At 67.1% G+C, this 21,627-nt stretch overlaps 1 protein-coding gene across 1 annotated transcript in view; it reads right to left on the minus strand.

The window, feature by feature from the left end:
• Positions 1-560: 560 nt before the first annotated feature.
• The window catches only part of COL5A1 (collagen type V alpha 1 chain), a 92,551-nt gene continuing 71,484 nt past the window's right edge, over positions 561-21,627 (minus strand). The window contains 20 exon segments of the mRNA XM_070430332.1: positions 561-2,643; positions 4,310-4,543; positions 7,588-7,656; positions 12,029-12,141; positions 12,229-12,484; positions 13,235-13,288; positions 13,799-13,834; positions 14,743-14,796; positions 15,225-15,332; positions 16,283-16,336; positions 16,416-16,469; positions 16,561-16,668; positions 17,199-17,252; positions 17,944-17,997; positions 18,775-18,828; positions 19,070-19,123; positions 19,623-19,730; positions 20,446-20,499; positions 20,652-20,759; positions 20,847-20,900. Coding sequence (XP_070286433.1) covers positions 2,497-2,643; positions 4,310-4,543; positions 7,588-7,656; positions 12,029-12,141; positions 12,229-12,484; positions 13,235-13,288; positions 13,799-13,834; positions 14,743-14,796; positions 15,225-15,332; positions 16,283-16,336; positions 16,416-16,469; positions 16,561-16,668; positions 17,199-17,252; positions 17,944-17,997; positions 18,775-18,828; positions 19,070-19,123; positions 19,623-19,730; positions 20,446-20,499; positions 20,652-20,759; positions 20,847-20,900 — 1,827 coding nt within the window. The 3' untranslated portion in view covers positions 561-2,496.

The following is a 21,627-nucleotide window of genomic DNA, read 5'->3' on the forward strand; positions in this document are numbered from 1 at the left end:
CTCTCCTCCTCCGACGTCCAGCGTCCGGTTGCCGTCAGCTGTGCGCCTGCCATCCTGTTCTGAAAGCTGCTTCCCACTCTCGGGGTCCCTGTCTCCCCGCCTTCAGGAGCCCCAGGCCCGCGACCCCGGGGCCCCGAGCCCCGAGCATGCCTGAGCCACCTGGAGGCGTCGGAGCACAGGTGACGGCCGCCCCTGTGTCCAGTTCAGCAGCCGGCAGGGCGGGGCCCGGAATCTGCGTTTATTTCTCTCTTGTTAATCCTCACTGGAGGATATTTTCTCATTGATTTTTAGAGAAAGTGGAAGTGAGGGGGGGAGGAGGAGAGAGAAGTAGAGAGAGAGAGAGAGAGAGAAAGGCAGAGGTTTTTGAAACGCCCTTTCCTGGGCATCACAGCTGAAACGCTGGCCCTGTCGGCCATGCACCATGTCACATGACATATTCTAAGGGCCTGACGTCCTGGAATCGTCACCACAGGTTTCCTGTTTCCTGATAGTTCTCTCCCTCCGCGTATGTCCAGTTACACAGATTAGGAGGGAAGAGAATAAAGTGACGCCGACAGACCTTCTGCAAATATAGAAGTACTTTTATTGCATATACCGCGGCTACGTGGTCTGGGGGGACGGGCACGTTTTGACTTCGGTACAAATTACAGCTTGGAAGGGTTGGCCAATGGAGGGAGGAAATGACAGGAGGGAAGGAGGGTGGACGAGAAATCAAACCGGAATCACATGACCTGGAGAGCCCCCGGGGGTGCGCACGGCGGCCTGGGGTACGGCTTTTCCGCTGAGGGACGGACGGACGGACGGGACAGTCATGGCCGCGTGCCGGGTCCGACAGTCTCTGGGAGCGGCTTCTCTCTGGCAGGAGCAGGGCGGATTTCCACGGGCGATCGGGAAATCCTCACGGGTGGGTGGTGGTCGGTTTCTGGCGGCCGTGCCGTGGCTTCCTGAGCCGGAACCACGCGTGGACGGGCGGGGCGGGTCGAGGACGCACCGAGGTCCTCCCGGGGGCCCAGCGTGCGGGAGGCGGGGAGCCCCGGGAGGGCCGCTTTCACAGTACAGGAGGCCTGCCCGCCTCGGCCCTCGCCCCAGAGCTGTGCAAGTGTCGCCGATGAAAATCCAAATTGCGTACCTGGGACGGGCCCGCTGGCCGCCCTGCGGGGACTCACAAAGTTCATCGCCCGTGTGTCCCCGTGTGGGGAGCCCGCGGGCAGCACCGGGCCCACCGAGCCGCTCCCGGGGATTAGCGACCACAGAAATTAGCACCAGACATTCGGGACCGAGGACCATCTGCTACAGGGACCCCGCAGACGAGGCGGGAGCCTCTCGCTCTGCATGTGTTTTCAAATCACAGGACACAACCGGACGGGGTCACAGGTCTTGGGGGGTGTGCCTCGGGGCCCCGCGGGAAGGGAGGGACGGCACTTATCGCGGCGTCCTTGGTAGAAACCAGACTGTGGAGGACGGTGGGGGAGGGAGGCCCGGCCAGGCCAGCGTCGCCTTCAGGATCTCGAGACAGATAGCACCACAGAGAGAGAGAAAGATAAGCACCGAGTTTCACTTAGCGACGGTCTGCAGAACACGCGGCCTCCTGCCCCGGACGCACCCACTCGGGGTGGCGGGGGGGCATAGGGGGCCGCCGAGCCCGCCTTTCACCCCAAGTGCCTGCCGATAAGGCAGCGGGTAAATGCCTGCTCCCTTCCCACGGGAAAGCCCGGAGCTGATAAGACACCAACGGTTGGTCTGAGTAGGGCCCGCACCTGGCGGCGGGAACCCTCGCTGTTCTGGGCAGATTTCCAATCGCTGCACCTGCTCCTGCAGCGCGGGGTGGGGCTCCGGGTCTCGCCAGAGGGACTGCATCCAGCGCCGGCACAGCACCCCCCCGCCCCGTCCCCTTCTCCCCTGGGACTGAGCTGGGCTTGCCTACGTGGCTGAAAGTCGGGGACACTGAACGGTTATGACAACACAATACACACATTTACGCCATCACACACACAGCACCTGGGACCCGCGGGCGGCACGGGAACGGCTGACACCTGGCCCTGAGCGAGCGGCCCGGGCTCCGCGGCTCCGACCTCTGCGGGGCGCGCCTGGGAACGTTTGTGGAAGGTCAGGGGGAACGCACATCTTCAAGTGGAATTTAACAATGTCCTCTCCAAACCCCGCAGGCCTCGGCCCGCCCCAGCCCCGCGAAGGCTCCACGGGCGAGGTCGGCGAGGTCGCGCGGCCCGTCCCGTCTGTGGAGTGCGATGCGGTGTAGACGGAACCTGGAGACTGAGGCGGGGGCGGCCCGACGCCTGGGGGTCATCGGGGTCATGTGATTCGGCTCTGAGGTGGGGACACGGCTCTTTCCCTTTGATCTCTCTGGTTTGGGGTGCGGCCTGGCGGGGTGCCGGGGCGCGGATGAGGTCGGGGATGGGACGAGGGGCCTTCGCTGTCCAGGACACCCCCAGGCGGCGTGCTGAGGTCACGAGGTTGGTCGCGGGGTCGGCGCGGCTCCTAGCCCAGGAAGCAAGCCGGTCCCACTTCAAATCCGAATTTCTGGGCCGCCTCCCCGAAGTCGTTGAACATGATGTCCACGATGGGCACCTGCTCGACCTTGGGCGTGTCGATCTCCAGCACCGTCTTCTGGTAGCCTTTCCGGGTCTGGGGGGCGGTGAGCAGGGGCGTCAGGCCGCGCAGCCTCTCGGGGTGACCCCTCACCCACCACACCCGCCCGGTCCCCCACGTCCCATTCAGGCCCCTCCATAGCCGGGAGCCGGGAGCCGGGAGCCGGGAGCCGGGAGCCGGGAGCCGGGAGCTGGGAGCCGGGAGCGGGGCTGGGACGGGGCCGCAGCCATTCGGACCCACCTCGTCCCTGCCAGGCGGGCACCCCCGTCGCCCCATAGATTCCCCCCAAGGAGGTCTCGCCAGGACTGTGGGCTCCACCCAAACCAGGGGCCCTTGTTAAAAACTCAGCACCTCATGGCGGCGCCAGCAGGCTGGCCGCATTCACAAGAGCAAGAAGAGGAGGGCGCCTGGGTAAACTGAGGCACGAGGGCGCGGGCAGCTCAGGAGAAGTGACCTGCACCTGCCCATCGGCAGGTTCTGTTTGGCGTCACCAGGTCCCCACCGTTTCACGGGCTGCCTCTGCCCTGGTACCAAGGTGGCACGGGCGGGGCCACACACAGGGTCCCTTTAGGCCGTGGGAGCCGGGAAGCTCAAAGCCAAAGTCCCGGCCCGGCCCAGCCCCGCCTCTCCGTTCTGCTTCCTCGTTTCCCGTCACAGCGAGGCCCCTGCCAGCGGCTGTCTGTCTAGAACAGTCCCAGGAGCGGGTCTCCTGGGCTCAGCTCCAGCCCAATGCGGTTCCCAGCTCCTTCTAGGCGAGTGGGGTGCCCGGGGCGCCCCGGGAGCAGGTGCTACGGTTAGCTTCCGGGCGGGAGGCAGAGAAGTGGGACATTTTCCTTCTGCCCCCCGCCCCCCCGTCTGGCCTCCCGGGAGCAGCTGGGAGTGCGTGTGAGGAGCAGGAAGGGCCTCCTGGGCGCAGGGCGGGCTCTGGCCATGCCAGGGGTGGAGCCACCCTGGCCTGTGACTGTGGGATCTGGCCTGGGGGGCAGCGGGCAGGGTCTCGGAACAGGCGGTACGGAGAGCAGGGATCCGAGGGCACAGAGCCGACGTGCAGACCCGAGGGGCTGACCCTCCGCGAGGAGCCCCGCCTGGCTCTTGGGGGCCACACATGGGGTGCGGAGCAGGGCCAGCATCCTGGGCCCAGAGGCCAAGAAGCAAATGAAAACCCAGCCCTGACTGGCCGTGCGGCCTGAGCAAGCCTGTCGCCTCCTGGGCCTGTCACCCCTTCCCTGCGGCGGCATGGGGTCCAGGGAGCTGCCCTAACGCGGGCGGGGCTGCCGGGAAGTCCACAGCCAGTGGTTGCTGTCATCGCCCCGAGTCTACAGGCTGTCCCAGCACAGCCACGGCCTCGGAAGCAGACCCAGTCTCCGCTCGGCCCAGTCCCGAACGGACCTGCCTAAGCAGAGGGTCCGGCCTCCGAGTGGACGTCACATGGGAGGGGCTTGTGGCCTGGGCTCCCCGGCCCTTCCCAGCCCTCCCCCCCGGCCCTCCCTCCCGGCCCTCTGTGGGGCGGCCAGGGTCAGCCACGTGCTCAGAGCAGCAGCCAGGCCAAGGGGCGCTCCTCATTTGGGCTCCCAGGGCCCCCGGCACCCTGCTCAGGGCCTGGCCCAGGGTCCGTGCCCAGTAAATGGTGTGGACTGAATGAACGAACTGCTCCAGGCGCGAACGAGTCCCGCCCCGGAGGCGGCGCCCACGCGATGCTCACCGCACAGCCATCCACCAGGGCGTGGATGTAGGGGCTGTTGTCGTAGGACATCTCCTCGTCGTTGGAGCCCAGGAAGCGCATGGCCTTGTCGTAGCTGCCCGTGGCCGCGTCCTGCCAGGCCACCGACTGGTAGCAGTTGTAGGTGATGTTCTGGTTGGCGGAGGCACTCAGCAGGCGCAGGAACGTCATCTGGACCACGCCCACGGGGCTGCCCTCGGCGTCCACGTAGGACAGCTGTGGGGGGACAGGAGGAGGGCGCTCAGCTGTGGGGGAACACAGGCGCTGACGCAGTCCCTGGGACAATGCTCACAGCGGCGCCTTCACCCGAGGGCCCTCTCCTCCGCAGCGTGAGCCACACCAGGGCGCTGCCTGTCGACCGCCACTCGCCCCGCCGAGGCCGGCACACACCGGCTCTGTGGGGTCCCTGAGCCACACCTCACTTTTTCAGGAACCTAAGTAGCCCCCCACTTCTGTGCCCGGCCCCATCCTGCAGGGCTCCATGCACGTGCCTCCTCCTCCAGGAAGCCCCTCTGGGTTAGGTGCCTCACCCTCACCTTGGCCTCAGCGTCCACCTTCCCCCCAGGGGCGTGGGGTGTTGGCGCCCAGGGCCTGGAAGGCAGCCCTTTCTGGACCTCCCTGTCTCTGTGCCCTGAGGCAGCCAAAGGCTCATTAGGTTCCGTTCAAGGTGAACAACCTGTGCTGAGGGCCACTGATGGGCGAGGCCTGGCCAGGAGGCCTGAGAATGCAGCCAGAGGGCCAGGCCCCGGGAGCACCCAGGCCAGCAGGAAGCCCGGCCCCTGGAGGGTCACGGCCGTACGGCCAAGAGCTGGGAGGTGGGGTGACCGGGCACCCTCTTGGAGCCGCAGGGGCGCCCTGGGATGTCCCCGCCCCCGCCGGGCACGGAATCCAGGGCAGCACAGAGGGGCCCTTCAGCCGCGGGTGGTCACTTGCCAGGCTGAACCGGGCGCCCGGGCGCCCCTCTCCGTCAGCCAACACAGGGCCAGGGCCAGAGGGTGTGCTGCTCTCTAGGGCCCTCCCCAGCGTCACCAACAGACATCCCCCCGGGCTCCCCAGCCAGTGGGGCGCGGGCCTGCGCAGGGCGTGGGGCTGGCGACGGGCATCCCGAGAGAGCAGTCCCTGGGCCCTCTCCTCCGCAGCAGGAGCACGGGTCTCTGAGTCCGGGGCTCCGCCCGGGGCCGCAGCTGCCTCCTGGCCCCGAGACAGCGCGTCTCTCCTGCCCTCCCTTGGGGAGCCAGGCTCTCCTCACTCCCACGCCCGCGGAGCGAGGGTGGCATCGTGCGGGCGGAAAAGGCCAGGCTGAGCCGCCAGCACTCCCCAGAGAGGTGCGTGGAACACGGAGAATCCACTGGACTCTGTCCCCGCCACGGACGGTGGGGCCAGCCTGGCGGGCTCCTTCCCACAGGGCAGGGGCACAGAGCCACCGGCCGGCGCCCCTAGACGCCCCCGGAGGACTTGGAGAGAGGACTGAGTACCCACCGTGGCCGGCGTCAGGTGCTCCTCGGGGAAAGGTGACTGACTCGGGAGAGGACGCAGGCGGGGGTGGGGGAGGGGTGAAGGAGGGGGTCGCAGGGAGGCAGCGGGGGCCGGACACGGAGGACCTGCAGCTGCCCAGGGCCGGTGCGGAACCCAGATCCACTGTGACCCCTGCCCTCGTGGGCAAGGGCCCTGCACTACCGTCTTCACGGGGCACGGCCGGGTCTGCCGGCCCCAGAGGCCCCTGTTCCCTCGAGGAGGGACAGCCTCTCTGTCCTGTCCACTGGCAGGGCCAGAGCCGGACATGACGAGCGGGCACAACAGCTTCGCCCTGTCCCTCCAGCCTCGGCCCCGCCAGCCTCGCCTTCTGTCTGTGAAACAGGACATTAGCCGAGGTGGGCGCCTGGGGCTGTGGCTGGAACGAAGGTCCCGTAATGTCTGGAGGACCCCACTGCCTCCCTGGCTCTGGGCGGCCCCCCGACTCCTGTGCCCGTCACCCTGACCCTCCGCCCACCCGGCTGAGCCCCCGGGCACTGGGTCCAGCCCCTGGGCTCCAGGTCCTCCGTGTGCCAGTGGAGAGGGGGCAGGAGAGGAGGAGGAGGGCAGAGCAGAGGGGAGGCCAGAGAGGCAGTGCCCACGGGCGTGGCCAGCTGAGCACGGGCCTGCGGTGTTGGCAAGACCTGGGCGATTGGAAAGGGGCCGTGCGGGCGTGCGGCATCCATCAGCCACAGGCGCCTTGGGGTGGAGGAAGGAAGGGTGTTCAGAGCGTGACCTGGCATAGCCACCTGGAAGCCACCGCTCCACGTGCCTGTGGGCGAGTGGCCGCTGTGCCCACGGGAGAGGCTGGGGGCGGGACCGAGGGCTCCGGTCAGGTCGGAAGCCTCCGGGCCCAAGAGCTCGCTTCCAGGGAGAAAGCTAGTCCCTCAGGGGCCGCCTGTGGGGACCACAGACGGAGGCGGGACCACGGGAAGCAGAGGGCCCTCAGGGCAGCACAGGCCACAGCTGGGAGCCCGGCTGTGAACTCGGGAGACTGCGCAGACTCAGGCCAACGCCGCTGAGGCGTCCCAGGTGGGGTGTCCTCTGGGCACCACGGCCACTGGTCTCGCGGGTACAGACCCATCGTCTGTCTCCCAGGGACTAGAAGGCGCCTCACTCTGTTCTTTCAAGAGACACCACGTGTTTTCATTTGGTGGGGGGAGTGGTCATTGAAGGCTGCTACCCAGGAGTCGAACAGACACTGATGTAGCCATTTGGGGAGCATCTGAGACGCCCCGGGCCAGCTCGGCCATCAGAACGGCCTTCGGGCCAGGCAGGGCCCAGCGGACGGGCCCTGGGGAGACCCCAGTGGTCCAGTGACCTGGGACCTGCCCCCAAGTCTGAGCAGGAGACCAACCATAAAGAATTAAAAAAATAATAAGACCGAGGCAGAGTCTGCATCCCGGCAGCGGTGGCTCCGGCGCCCTGAACGCCTGCAGGACCGGAACGCCGTGTGCCCCCAGGCTGACGGGAACGGCCATGGGTGGCGGGGGTGTCCAGCCTTCGCGTGCCGTGGAGCGCTTCGGCCAGAGGGGCGGGAGCAGGTGTGGCCCCGGCGGCCGCGGGTCCCATGCAGAGCCACGAGCCAGGCCGTGCGGCATGCGGGCGGCGCCGGGGGCACTTACCAGCGACCCGCGCTTGAACTGGCTATACCAGGTGGCGGGCTGCTCTTTGGGCCAGCGGGCCATCTTACTCTGGAAGATAGGACACGGGCGCGTTGAGGGCACCGCGGGGCAGGGCCGCCTTACCAGTTTCCCGCGCTTGAATTCACTGAACCAGGAGCCGGGGTTCTCTTTGGGCCAAGAGGTGATTCTGGCCTGAAGGCGGAGCAGGGGCCGCCGAGGGAGAGAAAGAAGGACAGGTTACTCTCTTTCCCGCCCCTGGCGACCCGTCCCCCCTCCCTCTCGGGGGTCGCAGTGCCCGGCCTGGAAGGACTCTGTGGGCGCCTCTGACTGCCCAGAGCCGAGGCACCTGCCTCATGTGCTCAGTTTATCCAGCATCAGGGCCCCTGGTCCTGCTCAGTGCCTGTGGCCTGAACAAATGAGTGAGTGAATGAGTCAACGAATGAGTGAATGAATGAGTGAGCGAATGAATGAGTGAAGGAATGAGTGAGTGAATGAGTGAACGAATGAGTGAATGAGTCAACGAATGAGTGAATGAATGGATGAGTGAATGAGTGAGTGAATGAATGAGAGTGAATGAATGGATGGAGTGCCACAGGCCGGGATGCCAGTGAGATAACCCGATCAACATTGACTGATGGGCTCAGGGAAGGACCTGGTGGTGGGTGTGGCTCCATCTGCACGGCCACCACCTGGGACAGGTGAGCAGGGCTCACAGGGACACAGCTGGACCAGCTCGGTGTGAGCGGTGGGTGCGTGTGCTGTGTGTGTGCACGGTGGGCTCCATGTGGTGCGTGTGGTGGGGTACTCTCCCTCGGAGGAGTGACCTGGGGAACCCCCTGCAGCACAGCGCCTGTCCCCCTGCGGGAGGGAGGGGCCTCCCTGTGGAGTTCGCAGGAGCCGAGGCCGCAGGGATACTGTGGAGGCAGGAATGGGGCCTGAGGGAATGAGTGAGTGAGGGCCCCGCCAGGGCAGCCGTGTGGCCGGGAGGGGGCCGAGGGGCAGAGCCACGGCTGCTGGCGCGTCCACGTGCTGCAGGACAGAGACTGCTGGCCTGTTCCAGTCCTGGGCCGCTGCCTGCGGGTCAGTATCCCTGTCCCCGTCCCCCGCTGTCCTCTGAGCTGGCCTCGGGCAAAAGTGGGGCAGGGACCCCCTGGAGGATGAGGGTGTCCAGCCGCCCTGGCCCCTCAGGACTCCCCGCCCTCCTGCTTTGGGGCCCACACCCGTGGCTGTGGTGACCTGCTCAGAGGGCGGCCTCCTCGGGTGACAGGACCAGGGACTCGGGCAGGCGCATGCCCCACCCCAGCTTCTGCCCGACACCCCCACCCTCCTGCGGCCCAGGGGACCAGGCGGAGGGTCTCCACCTGCCGAGGCTGTGGCCGGGCCCGTGCCCGAGGCTCCCGCCCGGGGATGCCTGGCCGGCAGCACAAGCGCCGAGGAGGGCGGGCGGCGGGGTCGCTCAGCACTCCACCGCCGGCCGCCCGGATGCCCCACCAGCCGGGGCCCCCGGGAGCGCGTCCTGCCAGCTGACCCACTGGCAGAGGACGGGCAGTGACAGGAAGTGTGAGAAGCTGTGCCCTCCCCTGACACCTCCTGGGCCTCTGCCCATGGGGGCCCCGGGTCGGCATCTCCTCTCGACCCTCAGGGGCCGCTGCTGGAGTGCAGGCCCCCAGGGGTTCAGGTTCTGGGTGTGAGGGCACATAAAAATGGGGTCCTCGCTCAGCCGGCGGGGCTCAGGGGTTGAGGTTGATCTATGAACCAGGAGGTCACAGTTCAATTCCCCGTCAGGGCACGTGCCCAGGTTGTGGGCTTGATCCCGGGTGTGGGACGAGCAGGAGGCAATCAATGATTCTCTCTCATCATTGATGTTTTGAGCTCTCTCTCCCTTTCCTGTTCTCTCTGACATCAATAAAAGTATTTTAAAATAAAATTGAGGTCCTTGCTCTCGCCAGTGTGCTCAGTGGTTAGAGCGCGGCCCTCACACCAGAGGGTCTCGGGTTGGATTCCCGGTCAAGGGCACGCACCTGGGTTGCAGGTCCGCTCCCGCCCCAGTTGGGGTGCGTGCAGGAGGCAGCCGCTCGATGTTCTCTCTCCCTCTCCCTCGCTCCTTCTCTGCTTCCTCCCTCCCCCCTCGCTCTCCCCCCTCTCTCTGAAAATCTCCTCGGGCGAGGATTAAAGAACAAGGAGAGGTCCTCAAATCGCCTGCCTGCCAGTCAGTGTGGAGCCCAGGTCCTGCAAGCACGCTTCCGCTTCCGGCCCTGGGCTGACTCCTGTGGCTGCAGTGGGCTCAGGCTCGGGCTCAGGCTCGGGCTCAGGCTCGGGCTTAGGGCTTAGGGCTTAGGGCTTAGGGTTTAGGGCTTAGGGCTTAGGGTTTAGGGCTTAGGGCTTAGGGCTTAGGGTTTAGGGTTTAGGGCTTAGGGCTTAGGGCTTGGGCTTAGGGCTTAGGGCTTAGGGCTTAGGGCTCAGGGCTCAGGGCTCAGGGCTCAGGGCTAGGGCTTAGGGCTTAGGGTTTAGGGTTTAGGGCTCAGGGCTCAGGGCTCAGGGCTCAGGGCTCGGGCTTAGGGCTTAGGGCTCAGGGCTCAGGGCTCAGGGCTCAGGGCTAGGGCTTAGGGCTTAGGGCTCAGGGCTCAGGGCTCAGGGCTCAGGGCTCAGGGCTCAGGGCTCAGGGCTCAGGGCTTAGGGCTTAGGGCTCAGGGCTCAGGGCTCAGGGCTAGGGCTTAGGGCTCAGGGCTCAGGGCTCAGGGTTCAGGGCTTAGGGCTTAGGGCTTAGGGCTTAGGGTTTAGGGCTTAGGGCTTAGGGCTCAGGGCTCAGGGCTCAGGGCTCAGGCTTAGGGTTTAGGGCTTAGGGCTTAGGGCTCAGGGCTCAGGGCTCAGGGTTCAGGGCTTAGGGCTTAGGGCTTAGGGCTTAGGGTTTAGGGCTTAGGGCTTAGGGCTCAGGGCTCAGGGCTCAGGGCTCAGGCTTAGGGTTTAGGGCTCAGGGCTCAGGGCTCAGGGCTCAGGGCTCAGGCTCAGGGCTCAGGGCTCAGGGCTCAGGGCTAGGGCCTGCTCTCTGCAGACAGTGCTTTTGGGCGCTGCAGCCACCAGGGAGCTGAGGCTGCGGCTGCTGACCGCCGGCCGAGCCTGAACCTCACGGCAAACCGGCCCCAAGGACCGGCCGCCCTTGTCCCAGGACAGCCAGCCGTCCCAGGGGGACATCAGGAGGGGCTGCCAGGCCCACGCCCAGGGCACTGTGGCCGGCGTCTCCGTGACCTTCCCCACTAGAGGCCTTGTCCTCCTCACAAGTCCCAGGCCCAGCCTCTGACTCACGCATGACAGAAAGCAACACACACACACATACCATCCACACGCCTGTCTGCACACACACACACACACATACCATCCACACGCCTGTCCGCACACACACACACACACACACACACCATCCACACGCCTGTCCGCACACACACACAACCACATGCCTGGCTGCACACACACACCATCCACACGCCTGCCTGCGCGCACACACACACACACACACATACCATCCACACGCCTGTCCACACACACACACACACACACACACACACCATCCACACGCCTGTCCACACACACACACACCATCCACACGCCTGCCTGCGCGCACACACACACACACACACACACCATCCACACGCCTGTCCGCACACACACACACCATCCACACGCCTGCCTGCGCGCACACACACACACACACACACACCATCCACACGCCTGTCCACACACACACACACACACACACACACACCATCCACACGCCTGTCCACACACACACACACACACACACACACCATCCACACGCCTGTCCGCGCGCACACACACACACACACACATGCCATCCACACGCCTGTCCACACACACACACACACACACCATCCACACGCCTGTCCACACACACACACACACACACACACACACCATCCACACGCCTGTCCACACACACACACACACACACACACACCATCCACACGCCTGTCCGCACACACACACCATCCGTACCCCTGGCTGCACACACACACACCATCCGCATGCCTGTCCCCACACGCACACACCCGTTCACACACACATCAGCATCCCCCCTGGAGGACAGGCTTTGAGGCCAGAGCAGACTGTGAAGTCGACACCCACAAATCGCAGCGGGTGAGCCTCGCAGAGGAAAGTTCACCAACCACAGGGCGGACTGCGCTCGGGGACAGCAGCGAAGCCGCCAAAGCGAAGGCGCCCAGAATCAGGGGCCTCCGGCTTCTCCAAGACGCTCAGGGTTCCTGTGCCCCAGGCCCTCCACGGGCTACGGGTTGGTCTGAGGTCAGAACTGGGGAGTCACTTAGGGAGGGAGCTGACCAGCTGAGGTGCCGGGGAGACCGGAGCCGGCGTCCGTCCACTTCCAAAACCCAGGGCTGCAGCCCCATCTCATCGCTAAGCACCCCCACTGCCCCTCACGGCGACCTCGGGAGCAAACGTCGACGAGAAACCGGCCAGTTTCCACTCCTAAAGCTGCCCCCGTGAGCCCGGGCCTGCTGGCGGAGGGGGTGGCGGGCGGGCGGGCACTCACCCCCTCGGACTTCTTGTCGGGGTAGACGCACGTGGCCCCCCCGGCCGTGAAGTTGCAGTAAACTTTGAAGGAGTCCCGGGAGCAGCCCTGGTTCGGGTCGACCCAGTATTCGCCTGTGGGGGTGGAGGGGAGTGTGAGGACACGCCCAGGGGCCCTGCCGCTGCGCCCACCCAGCCCCGTGAGCCCGGGGCCGCGCCCACCGTCGGGGAAGTCGGGGTGGCAGAGCTGCAGGTCCTTGCAGGTGCGGGCGGGGTTCTCCTGGGTGCCCAGCGGCCGCTTCATCTGCTCGATCTCCAGCTTGAGCGAGTTGAGGGAACCGAAGATCTCTTCCATGCCGTCCGCGTAGTCCGCGTAGCTCTCGCCCTCCCCGTCGTCCAGCATCTGGCTGGCGTCGATGTTCCGCCGCGTCCTGGACGCCTGGATCGGCAGCGGCTGGATGACCTCGCCCGGGGGGCCCTGGAGTGGGAGAGGGGCGGCCGTGGGTGGGACAGGACAGGGCAGGTGGGCCCGGGGCTGCACACACCTCCATCTCAGTACGCATCCTGCCCTCTCCCCTGCCTCTGGAACATTCCACCTGTCCCCGCTGCCGGGCCTTGTCGGCACCCAGCACCTCCCTCCTCGGACCCGCATCCGGGTGTCCCCCAGGCCCGGCTCCTGCCCCGGCCGCCCCACCCGCTGTCCGCTCTGCAGCCAGCCCTCAGCAGCGCGCCCCAGGCTGGTGTTCCCGTGTCTGTCCTCAGCGAGGCTCAAAGCACCAACGCGGGCTGCACACAGTGGGGCTGCAGGAGCCTTGTGTTCCTGGGGCTGCATCAGGCATCCAGAGGCTGCGCTGCCAAAGGGGGCGCTGCCTGCACCTTAAGGCCTTGTCTACTGCGCCCACCCCACATGCACACACACGCACAGGCATGCACACATGTGCATACACACACAGGGATGCACGCAGATATGTGTGCACACACACGTGTGCTTTCTCGTCTCTCCCTGTGTGTCTCTCCTCTCCTCCCTCTATCTCTCCCTCTCTGCCTCCCCCAGGGAGCCCGCCTGGGTTACATTCTCTTGGCTTCCCCCCAGGGACAGGCCCCACCCTGCCACTGTCACGCTCCATAAGGTTGGTTTGGAAATTGAGCGGCACAGACATATCTTCCCACGGCGCCCTCGGCGCTAGGAGAACCCCCACCCCCACGTGCACGTGCTCAGGCTGCTCACCGGTGGGCCGGGGGGTCCCGGGTGGCCTGCCTCACCCTTCGGGCCGGTGGGACCCTGGTGGGGGGAGGAAAGAACCACTCTGACCACGGGGGCCGCGGGGACCCGGACTCCCCGGGGTCGCTGAGAGCCCGTGTGGAGGACGGGGGCAGGGCTAGCCTGCAGGGAGGTGACAGCTCCCCTCCCCTCCACCGCCCCCGAGATGGGAGCTAGGGGGACCAGGTCCTTCCTGCTGGGCAGAGAGACAGCCACCCCCAAAGACTGGAGTGAGCTCAGGACAGGACAGTAGGGGAGCAGCGCGACCCATGTGAGCCAGGGGAGTGCGGGGCCCAGGGTGGGACGCATGCAGGGTGCACACCCCCTCCCGGGTGACGGGGCCCCTGCAGGGTGCACACCCCCCCCCCCAGTGACGGGGCCCCTGCAGGGTGCACACCCCCCCCCCCCGGGTGACGGGGCCCCTGCAGGGTGCACACCCCCCTCCCCCCAGTGACGGGGCCCCTGCAGGGTGCACACCCCCCCCCCCCCCCCCCTGGGTGACGGGGCCCCTGCAGCGTGCACACCACTTACCGAGGAGCCCTTAGCACCTTTTGGACCCGGAGGACCCTGCGGAGAGGGGGGCGGAGCATTAGCGAGCAGGAGGCCCCTTCACCCCTGGGCACCCACCTTTGACGCCGGTCTCTTTTGGGCCGGGCCTGGTCTTCACCCCTTCTTGCATCTGTGTCCCCCTTCCCAGGAGCCTACACTGGACTCATGGACTGGGAGGTGGGGAGGGTGGGGGTGGCTGGTGCTCACCACAGAGGTGGGGAATGTCCTGTCCACCAGGGTCGGCCTCCCAACCCCCCTTCAGCCGGAATCACATGCAGGCAGCGGAGGGAGAGGGCGAGAGGGCGAGAGGGCGAGCTGGCCCAGCCCCTGGCGTAGTGCCCTCCGGCCCACAGGCAGCCGCAGCCCGGCAGGTCCCGCATCAGCCGGGGGCCCCTGGGCCATGGGGACCCAGGCCCTGGCCCAGGTGGCGCGGAGGCTGGTGGGGATGGGCAGGCACAGGCTCCAGGCCAAGGGGAACGACTTCAAAGGACTGGGTATGGCCCGACCAGCGTGGCTCAGGGGTTGAGCATCGACCTATGAACCAGGAGGTCAGGGTTCGATTCCCGGTCAGGGCACAGGCCCGGGTTGCGGGCTCCATCCCCACTGTGGGGCGTGCGGGAGGCAGCCGATCCATGATTCTCTCTCATCACTGATGATTCTATCCCTCTCTCCCTCTCCCTTCCTCTCTCTGAAATCAATAAAAAATACATTTAAAATTTTAAAAAGTTGAAACCATCATTAAAAAAATAAATCCTGGCTGAGCAGCCGCCGTGCTGTCGCTGGGAACCCCGTGGGAGTGAAGACCCCCCCGGGCCCCCATCCTGGGTTCTCACTGTCCTGACTCCCCAGGTGCACAGGGCCCACGACCGGACCCCGCTCCCTGCTCTCCCAGCAACAACCGGGACCACACCCTCCCAGGTACGCACCGGCATGCCTGGGGGGCCCGGGGGGCCGAGGGGGCCGGAAGGACCAGCGATCCCCTGTGAGGAGCAGAAAACGCCGTTAGCAGGGCGAGGGGGTACAGAGCCTCGTTCCCGCCCACACAGCACGTCCAGGCCACGCCGGCATCTCCCCTCCCGCTGCCCTCCGGCCCTGAGCCCCCTCCATGTGGAGCCTGGGGCCTGACTGCACCCAGGAGGCCGGTTGTCCCCAGGTCCCCAGGTCCCCAGGCTGAGAATCGCCCACCACCCCCTGCAGAGAGGTGGCGGGAATGTCTGTCCGTGCGGCCACCGCGCTGTGGGCAGGCCGCGGGCCACAGTCAGGGCCGCCGCCGGGTTCCGACCACTCCCGTCTGCACTGGGGGCCAGAGGCTGCCTCCGTCCTGGCCTGAGCGCCTGCCCGGGGCACAGAGAGCCCACGGGTCCTGACGCCCTTGCCCCCAGGCGCTGGCTGGGGCCGCCTCACCCACCTGCTCTCCCTTGGGGCCGGAGGAGCCCTGCGGGCCGGGGAGGCCGCGGTCGCCCTTCTCGCCCTGCTCGCCCGGAGGCCCGATGAGTCCGATCAGGCCTGGGTGACCCTGTGGGAACGAAGGCGTGAGGGCAGCGGCCGTGGCAGAGCCTCGGGTCCCATGTGGGGCAGTGAGATGGGTGCCACGCCACGGGCGCCACGCCACGGGTGCCCACGCCATGACACGGGTGCCCACATCATGCCACACCACGCCACGGGCGCCACGCCACGGGTGCCCACGCCACACCACGCCACGGGCGCCACCAGCTGACGTCTCCTGAATGGAAAGAAGCCTGAGGGCAGGCGAGGGACACGACCGCGGGTCTGACATGGAAAAACCCTAAGAGAACATCCCAGACCCAGGCCGGGGGTCGGGGCTTCTGAGGGACCCTGTCCAGGCGCCTCTGCCCGTTTCCGTGGTGAACACACGCGGGACAGCACCGGGCGGCGTGCAGGGGGGAGAGGGGGTGCCAGGCTCTCGCGGACACGATCGCTACCGTCACGCTTTTGTTTCTAAAGGATCAATCCTCTGCACAGGTTCGGTGAGACCGCTTGCTTTCTAGGAGCCGCAGAAAGTTCTGGAAGGGCTCCTCCAGCTTTCGCGGTGTTAGGGGGCGGGGTGGGTGTGAGGGTGAAAGAGGAAGACCCCATGCCCCTCTCTCTCCACAGTCACCCGGCTCGAGAGTGAGCTTGACATTTACAAATAAATGAATGTTCGCCCACAAAACCACTCCTGCTGGGAGGGCATGAGGCGCTGCCCCCCCGCCCCCCACTTCCTGTGAGGGAGCCGGAGACGGCGTCCCCGCGAGCGTCTGCTCCTCGGACCCCGATGCCCTTCACTGGGCCCTCTGGGCCCCGGGGGCCGTGTCTCCCACCAGCACAGCTTTGCTTTCCGAGTCGCCACCTCCCGGGTGCCCACCCCAGGCTCTGGCGGGCGAGGGTGCGGGCTTGTTGGCTTTGCAGCCACGGAGTGCAAGGGGCCCCGGGTCACGACCCTGTGGCCCCCAAGTGCCCCCTTACCTTTTCCCCTTTGGGGCCAGAGTCTCCTTTGAGGCCGGGGAGTCCTGGGGGGCCCTGCGGGGGGAGGGCAGGGTCAGGTTCTCTCCCAGTCCCGCCTCCACCACTGCCGGGGGCTCCCCAGGGCGTCACTCACCATGGGCCCGGGGGGGCCGTCAGGGCCTGGGGATCCCGGAAGACCTTGTTCACCCTGAAACACAGCCGGCTCCGTGTGAGCGCCCCCATGCCAGCTCCCCTCCCCCGTGCCCACGCCGCCCCCTGCCAGGCCTCCTGTCACTCACCACAGGGCCGGGGATCCCTCGCAGGCCATCGGGCCCGGGCTTCCCGGGGGCCCCCTGGGGGCCGATGGGGCCAGTCTTCCCAGGAGGACCCTCCAAGCCGGCTTCCCCCTGCAGGCGGCAAGGCGAACGCATGGGCCCATGCAGGGCGCTGGTCACCGGGCCCGGAGCACTGCTCAGACCTGAACACCCCCAGATATCCCGGCGGGGGGGGGGGGCCATTTTCCATGTTCCTATGGAAGCCGCCTGGCCTTCCTCCATCTCACAGCCAGCTGGGCTCCCAGCCCCAGGGGTCACGCCAGCTACTGCGATTCCGGCAGCTACGGCGGCCCCATGCGTGTGCTGGCTGCAGTGCGGCCTGTATCCTGCCCTCTCCGCCCTCGGGGGCACCATCATGGCCTCGCCTCATGGGTGAGGCAGCTGAGGTGGCCAGGCCGGACCCAGGCCCGAGGCCGCACAGCGCTGGGCCTGGCGGGACAGACTCTGGTGCCAGGACCCTGCACCCAGCGCCCCAAGCCACCACCGAGCCGCCCTTTTTGGGGAGGCTGATGGCCCAGCCCAGGCACAGTGAGGGCCTGCCCCGGGCTTTCCCACGCCACCCAGGCCGCCTCCCCGACCCCCAGCCGGCGAGGGCATGTTACCTTGGCTCCTTTCTCCCCCTGTCGGCCTTCAGGGCCTGCGGGCCCCGGGGGACCCTAGAGCAGCAAGAGAAACACGATGAGGGAGGAGTTGGCTGCGGGTCCCAGTGAGCAGGGTCTGCAGGGGGACAGGCCTGGGCGGGGAGGGCCATGGGGGTCGTCCCTGGGCCCCTGGCCAGCGGGATGCAGGACCCCAGGTGCCGACACAGTAACACTGGCCTGGAGCAGGTCCCAGGTCAGCGTGGGGCGCCCTGGCTGCTGTGAGTGTGGGGGCCTGGCTGCTGTGAGTGCGGGGGGCCTGGGTGCTGTGAGTGTGGGGGCCTGGCTGCTGTGAGTGTGGGGGCCTGGCTGCTGTGAGGGGTGCATCCTCCCTGGGTTCCACACCCCGCAGCTCAGTTTCTGCAGCTGCAGCAGCAAAAGGCCGATCACTAAACGTGCATGAACCGCCTGGGGCCTGTGCTGCCTCTCAAAGGCCTGGCCCGGGGAGGGGGAGCCCAGCCTTGGGGTGTTTATCTCCCCGTCAGCCATCACGCTGGCGTCAGCACTGGGCCCTCCTCAGAGGCGCAGGCGCATCAACCGACCAGGCAGGTCTGAGGCTCGATGACGCGGCGGGAAGCCGAGGGGAGGACACGCTTCACAGAAGCACTTTCTAGCCAGCGCTCCAGGGTTGCGCCCCGGGAGGGGGAGGGGGAGGGGGAGGGGGGGCTGCATGCGGACGTGGCAGGAGAGGCCGCGCAGAGTCCTTTACCCGTTTTCCTGGAGGCCCGGACGGACCCGGTTCACCAGTGGGGCCCGGGGATCCCTGGAGTGAGAGAGGGAACAGGGCTGAGTTGGGTCCGGGGTCGGTGCGGAGGTGCGGCCGGGCCGGGCTGGGCTCAGGCCGGAAGAACACGCTGAGCCCCTGTCCTGGGCAGCCCGACCCTGGCCCCCCTCTCGGCGGGCTGATGTACCTGCCCCCCTTCCCTTACTCCCCACCCCCCAACCCCCCGCCCCCGTCCCGCTCCCCAGACCCCAGTGAGGGGCTCGCCACCTGTGAGCACTGCCTGCTGGACGCGGACGTGGAGGCACAGGGAGGACAGTGTCACCGCGAGGGCGCGGGGAGGGGGGGGGGGGGAGCTGCGGGGACTCGGGCACTGACCCTCCTCGCAGGGACTCAGCGGGGAACAGCGTTCCAAACCCTCCGTACAGGGCAGGAGGCAGCCTCCGTGCGAGCTCAGCCAGGGGCCGACGGGAGAGCCCCTTCCAGGAGGGACAGGACCCGGCCCAGCAGGAATAGCCCCCATGCCCTGGCCGGTTGCTCAGTGGGTAGCACATCGGCCTGCGGACTGAAGGGTCCCTGGTTCGATTCCCGGCCAGGGTACAGGCCCAGGTTGTGGGCTCAATCCCCAGTGGGGGGCGTGCGGGAGGCAGCTGATAGATGTTTCTCCCTCATATCAACGTTTCTCTCTCTCTCTCCCTTCCTGTCTTTCTAAAACCAATAACAGCTTATTAAAAAGAGAGAGAGATGAACAAAGCAAGTTGCAAATCCCAAGAACCCAGACGCCCTCCACCCAGACCCCAAAGGTCACGGCACACTCACCGTCTGCCCAGCCTCGCCGTCGTCCCCTTTGTCACCAGGGGGACCATCCTGACCCTGTGGGGATGAAAGCAAGTTCCTTCAGCCTCCGGACGGCACCCGAGTCCCGTCCCCCAAATCCAAGCCCATCGGGTGGGCGGGACACAGCGCGCTCAAAGCTGGGGACCGCGTCTGCATCTGACCCCAGATGGGAGGGCACCGTGCCCCACGGGGAGCTCACGAATAACCCCCCGGAAAGAAAGCACGGGCTGCAGAGGGGGGGAACGGGGACGGACGGCTCAGGGCCTCAAACACCTACCGCGGGGCCGGGCTCTCCGGGGGGACCGGGATCTCCGGGGAAACCGACGGGGCCCTGAAACGGAGAAAGAGGCACGTGCAGGCCCTGAGCCCTGGCCGAGCGCACCCTGCCCGCCGGCACCGAGGGAGGGCCACCCCCACCCCCGCCCCTGGAGCAGCCTGCGCCTCTGAGGCCGCGGTGCCCTTCGCCCCGGGAGCCCTTCCTGGGCGTCATCCGAGTCCCACACGAGCCTGGGGCGGGCGGCCAGAGCCCGTGCCCTCGCTCCCCGGAGGCCGTCCCTTCTGTCTTAGCTCCCGGCTGGAACCTGGCTTCTCGCACATGCAGCTCAGGAGCTTCTCCGATGCTGAGCCAGGGCGGCAGCAGGAGGGGGCGTGGGCACGTGGGCACGGCGCCCTCCCAGCACGCTCCCTGCCTGCTCAGCTCCCCTGCCTGGGCTCAGGGTCGGGGTGAGAACCTCCAGACGCTTCCCCGGGACCCGACGCAGGATGATTGAGGGGGTTCCGGACCAGAGCCCCTGCCCAGCCTCGGGCACCGCTGAGGCTCAGCTACTCACGGGGCTGCCTTTGGGGCCGTCGTCGCCGGGCGGGCCTTTGGGTCCAGGGGGTCCAGCAGCACCAGAAGGGCCCGCCTCGCCCTTCTCCCCCCTCTCGCCTTTGGGTCCCTGCAGGGAAGGCCGCGCCATGAGCCCAGAGCGACGCGCAGCTTCCCAGAGCCAGGCACTGGCCCGCGGGGCCCTGGGTGGCACATGGTCCCCCCCACTCCCCGGCTCAGTGGGCCCGGTCGGGGGTGGGGGCTGGGCCTCAGGGGCTGGGCAGCTCCCCAAGGAGCCACTGGCTTTCTGGGGCCTCGGAGGCTGCAACTGCCTCTGGGGGAGGGACCGGCCTGGACCAGACGGTGGGCAGCACGGACCCTGAGGGGCCCCTTCTCTGGGGTTCATGGGGCGGAGGGGGAGCAGCTGGATGCCAAGGAGACCTCTGCCCCCCAGCCGCCTCCTGGGCCCCAAAGACCCCCCGCAGCCCGAGGGAGTTCATGTCTGACCGCAGGGGGCTGAGCAGTCCCTCTCGGGGCTTCGGAGGGGACACTGCCCACAGTTACCGCAGCCCGTGGAAGGGCCCGGAACACCACGGCCACCCGGCCACCTGCAGCCGCCAGTCACATGTGCTAACATCTGTCTGCACACCCACACATGCACATACTTGCACATGGGTGCACACATGCATCTACACACGCACACACGCGCCCTCTCTTTTGCAGCGCCCCGTGAGGTAGGCACAAGAGGACCCGTGGCTCCGATTCCTGGATGGGAGAACCGAGGCAGAGTGGGAGCTCCCCCCCCTCGCCCCCGTGCACGGGGCCCCCCCAGCCCACTCACTCACCGGGGGGCCCCCTTCTCCGGGAAGGCCAGGCTCTCCAGCTTCACCAGGCTCGCCCTGAGGAGGAAACGCGGTCACGTGGGGCCGAGAGCAATGGCTCCAACACCCGGGTTCTTCACACACACGCACATGCACGCGCACACACGTGCGCACACATGCACACGTGCGCACGCCCTCATGGGACACGGTGACGCGGGGGCGGGAGTCACCTTCTCTCCCACCGCTCCAGGGTTGCCTATTCCTCCGGGGGGACCTTGTGGCCCGTCAGCACCTGGCGCTCCAGAGGGTCCTCGGGGGCCGGGGGGGCCTGGGGGGCCCTAGGAGACGGAGAGCATTGGACACAGAGAAATGCCGACTTGGCCGAAATCGAAGCCGGCCGCCCGGCCAGGTCCCGGCACACTTACCATCTGGCCCACGTCCCCCGTCTCGCCCTTCTCTCCCGGAGGCCCCGGCAGACCCTGCGAATAGGAGGGGGCTGAGCAGGGCAGCACGCCCGGCCACACCCCCGGCGACTGGCTCCCAGCACCGCCCGGCCGGGCAGGGGCCTCGGGATGTGCGTCTAAGCGCATTGCTAAACACGAGGACACCCCGTGACTCTGGGCCCGAGTCGGCCCAGGAAGGAATGAGAGGAACGAGCGAAGAGGATGGACACAGGCTCACTGCGATCCCCCCAAACAGGAGACCTGCGAGCCGACGGCGGCGGAGGGTGCGGGTTCGTCAGGCACCGCCACGCGCCGGACACGACGCAGTGACCACACCCCACGGCCTCGGGGACAAAGGCACCACGACGCCTTCGGAGAACATTCCGTGGCATCAACACGACACGGACGTGCAAGGAAGGGGGCAGCTGGGTCCAAGCTCCCCCCGCACACGATGGGATTCCGCTTTGCAGAAACCAAATGAAGTCACCCGTGTGCATCTGTGTGTGACACGCTCACGCCGAAGGCGTGGCCATGACATGTGCCCCGTGTGCACAGCTGGCCTTCCCAGTGTATGCTGAGCGGTCACTGCTGTTTCCGTACAATTTGCCAGCACTTTCCAATGTTCCTACTACGGCCACGGGAGTGTCACGGCTTAATGTCGGTGCGGGCACCTCTGGGAGTGTGGGACTTTGCAGCCATTCCAGTGTATGGGAGCCCCGGAGGCCCCTGCAGCCAGCCTTGGTTCCCCCATTCTCACAAAGAC

The sequence above is a fragment of the Myotis yumanensis genome, unplaced genomic scaffold (genome assembly GCF_028538775.1).
Source record: "Myotis yumanensis isolate MYYU_CA2020_CCGP unplaced genomic scaffold, mMyoYum1.0.hap1 SCAF_12, whole genome shotgun sequence".
Lineage (NCBI taxonomy): Eukaryota > Metazoa > Chordata > Mammalia > Chiroptera > Vespertilionidae > Myotis > Myotis yumanensis.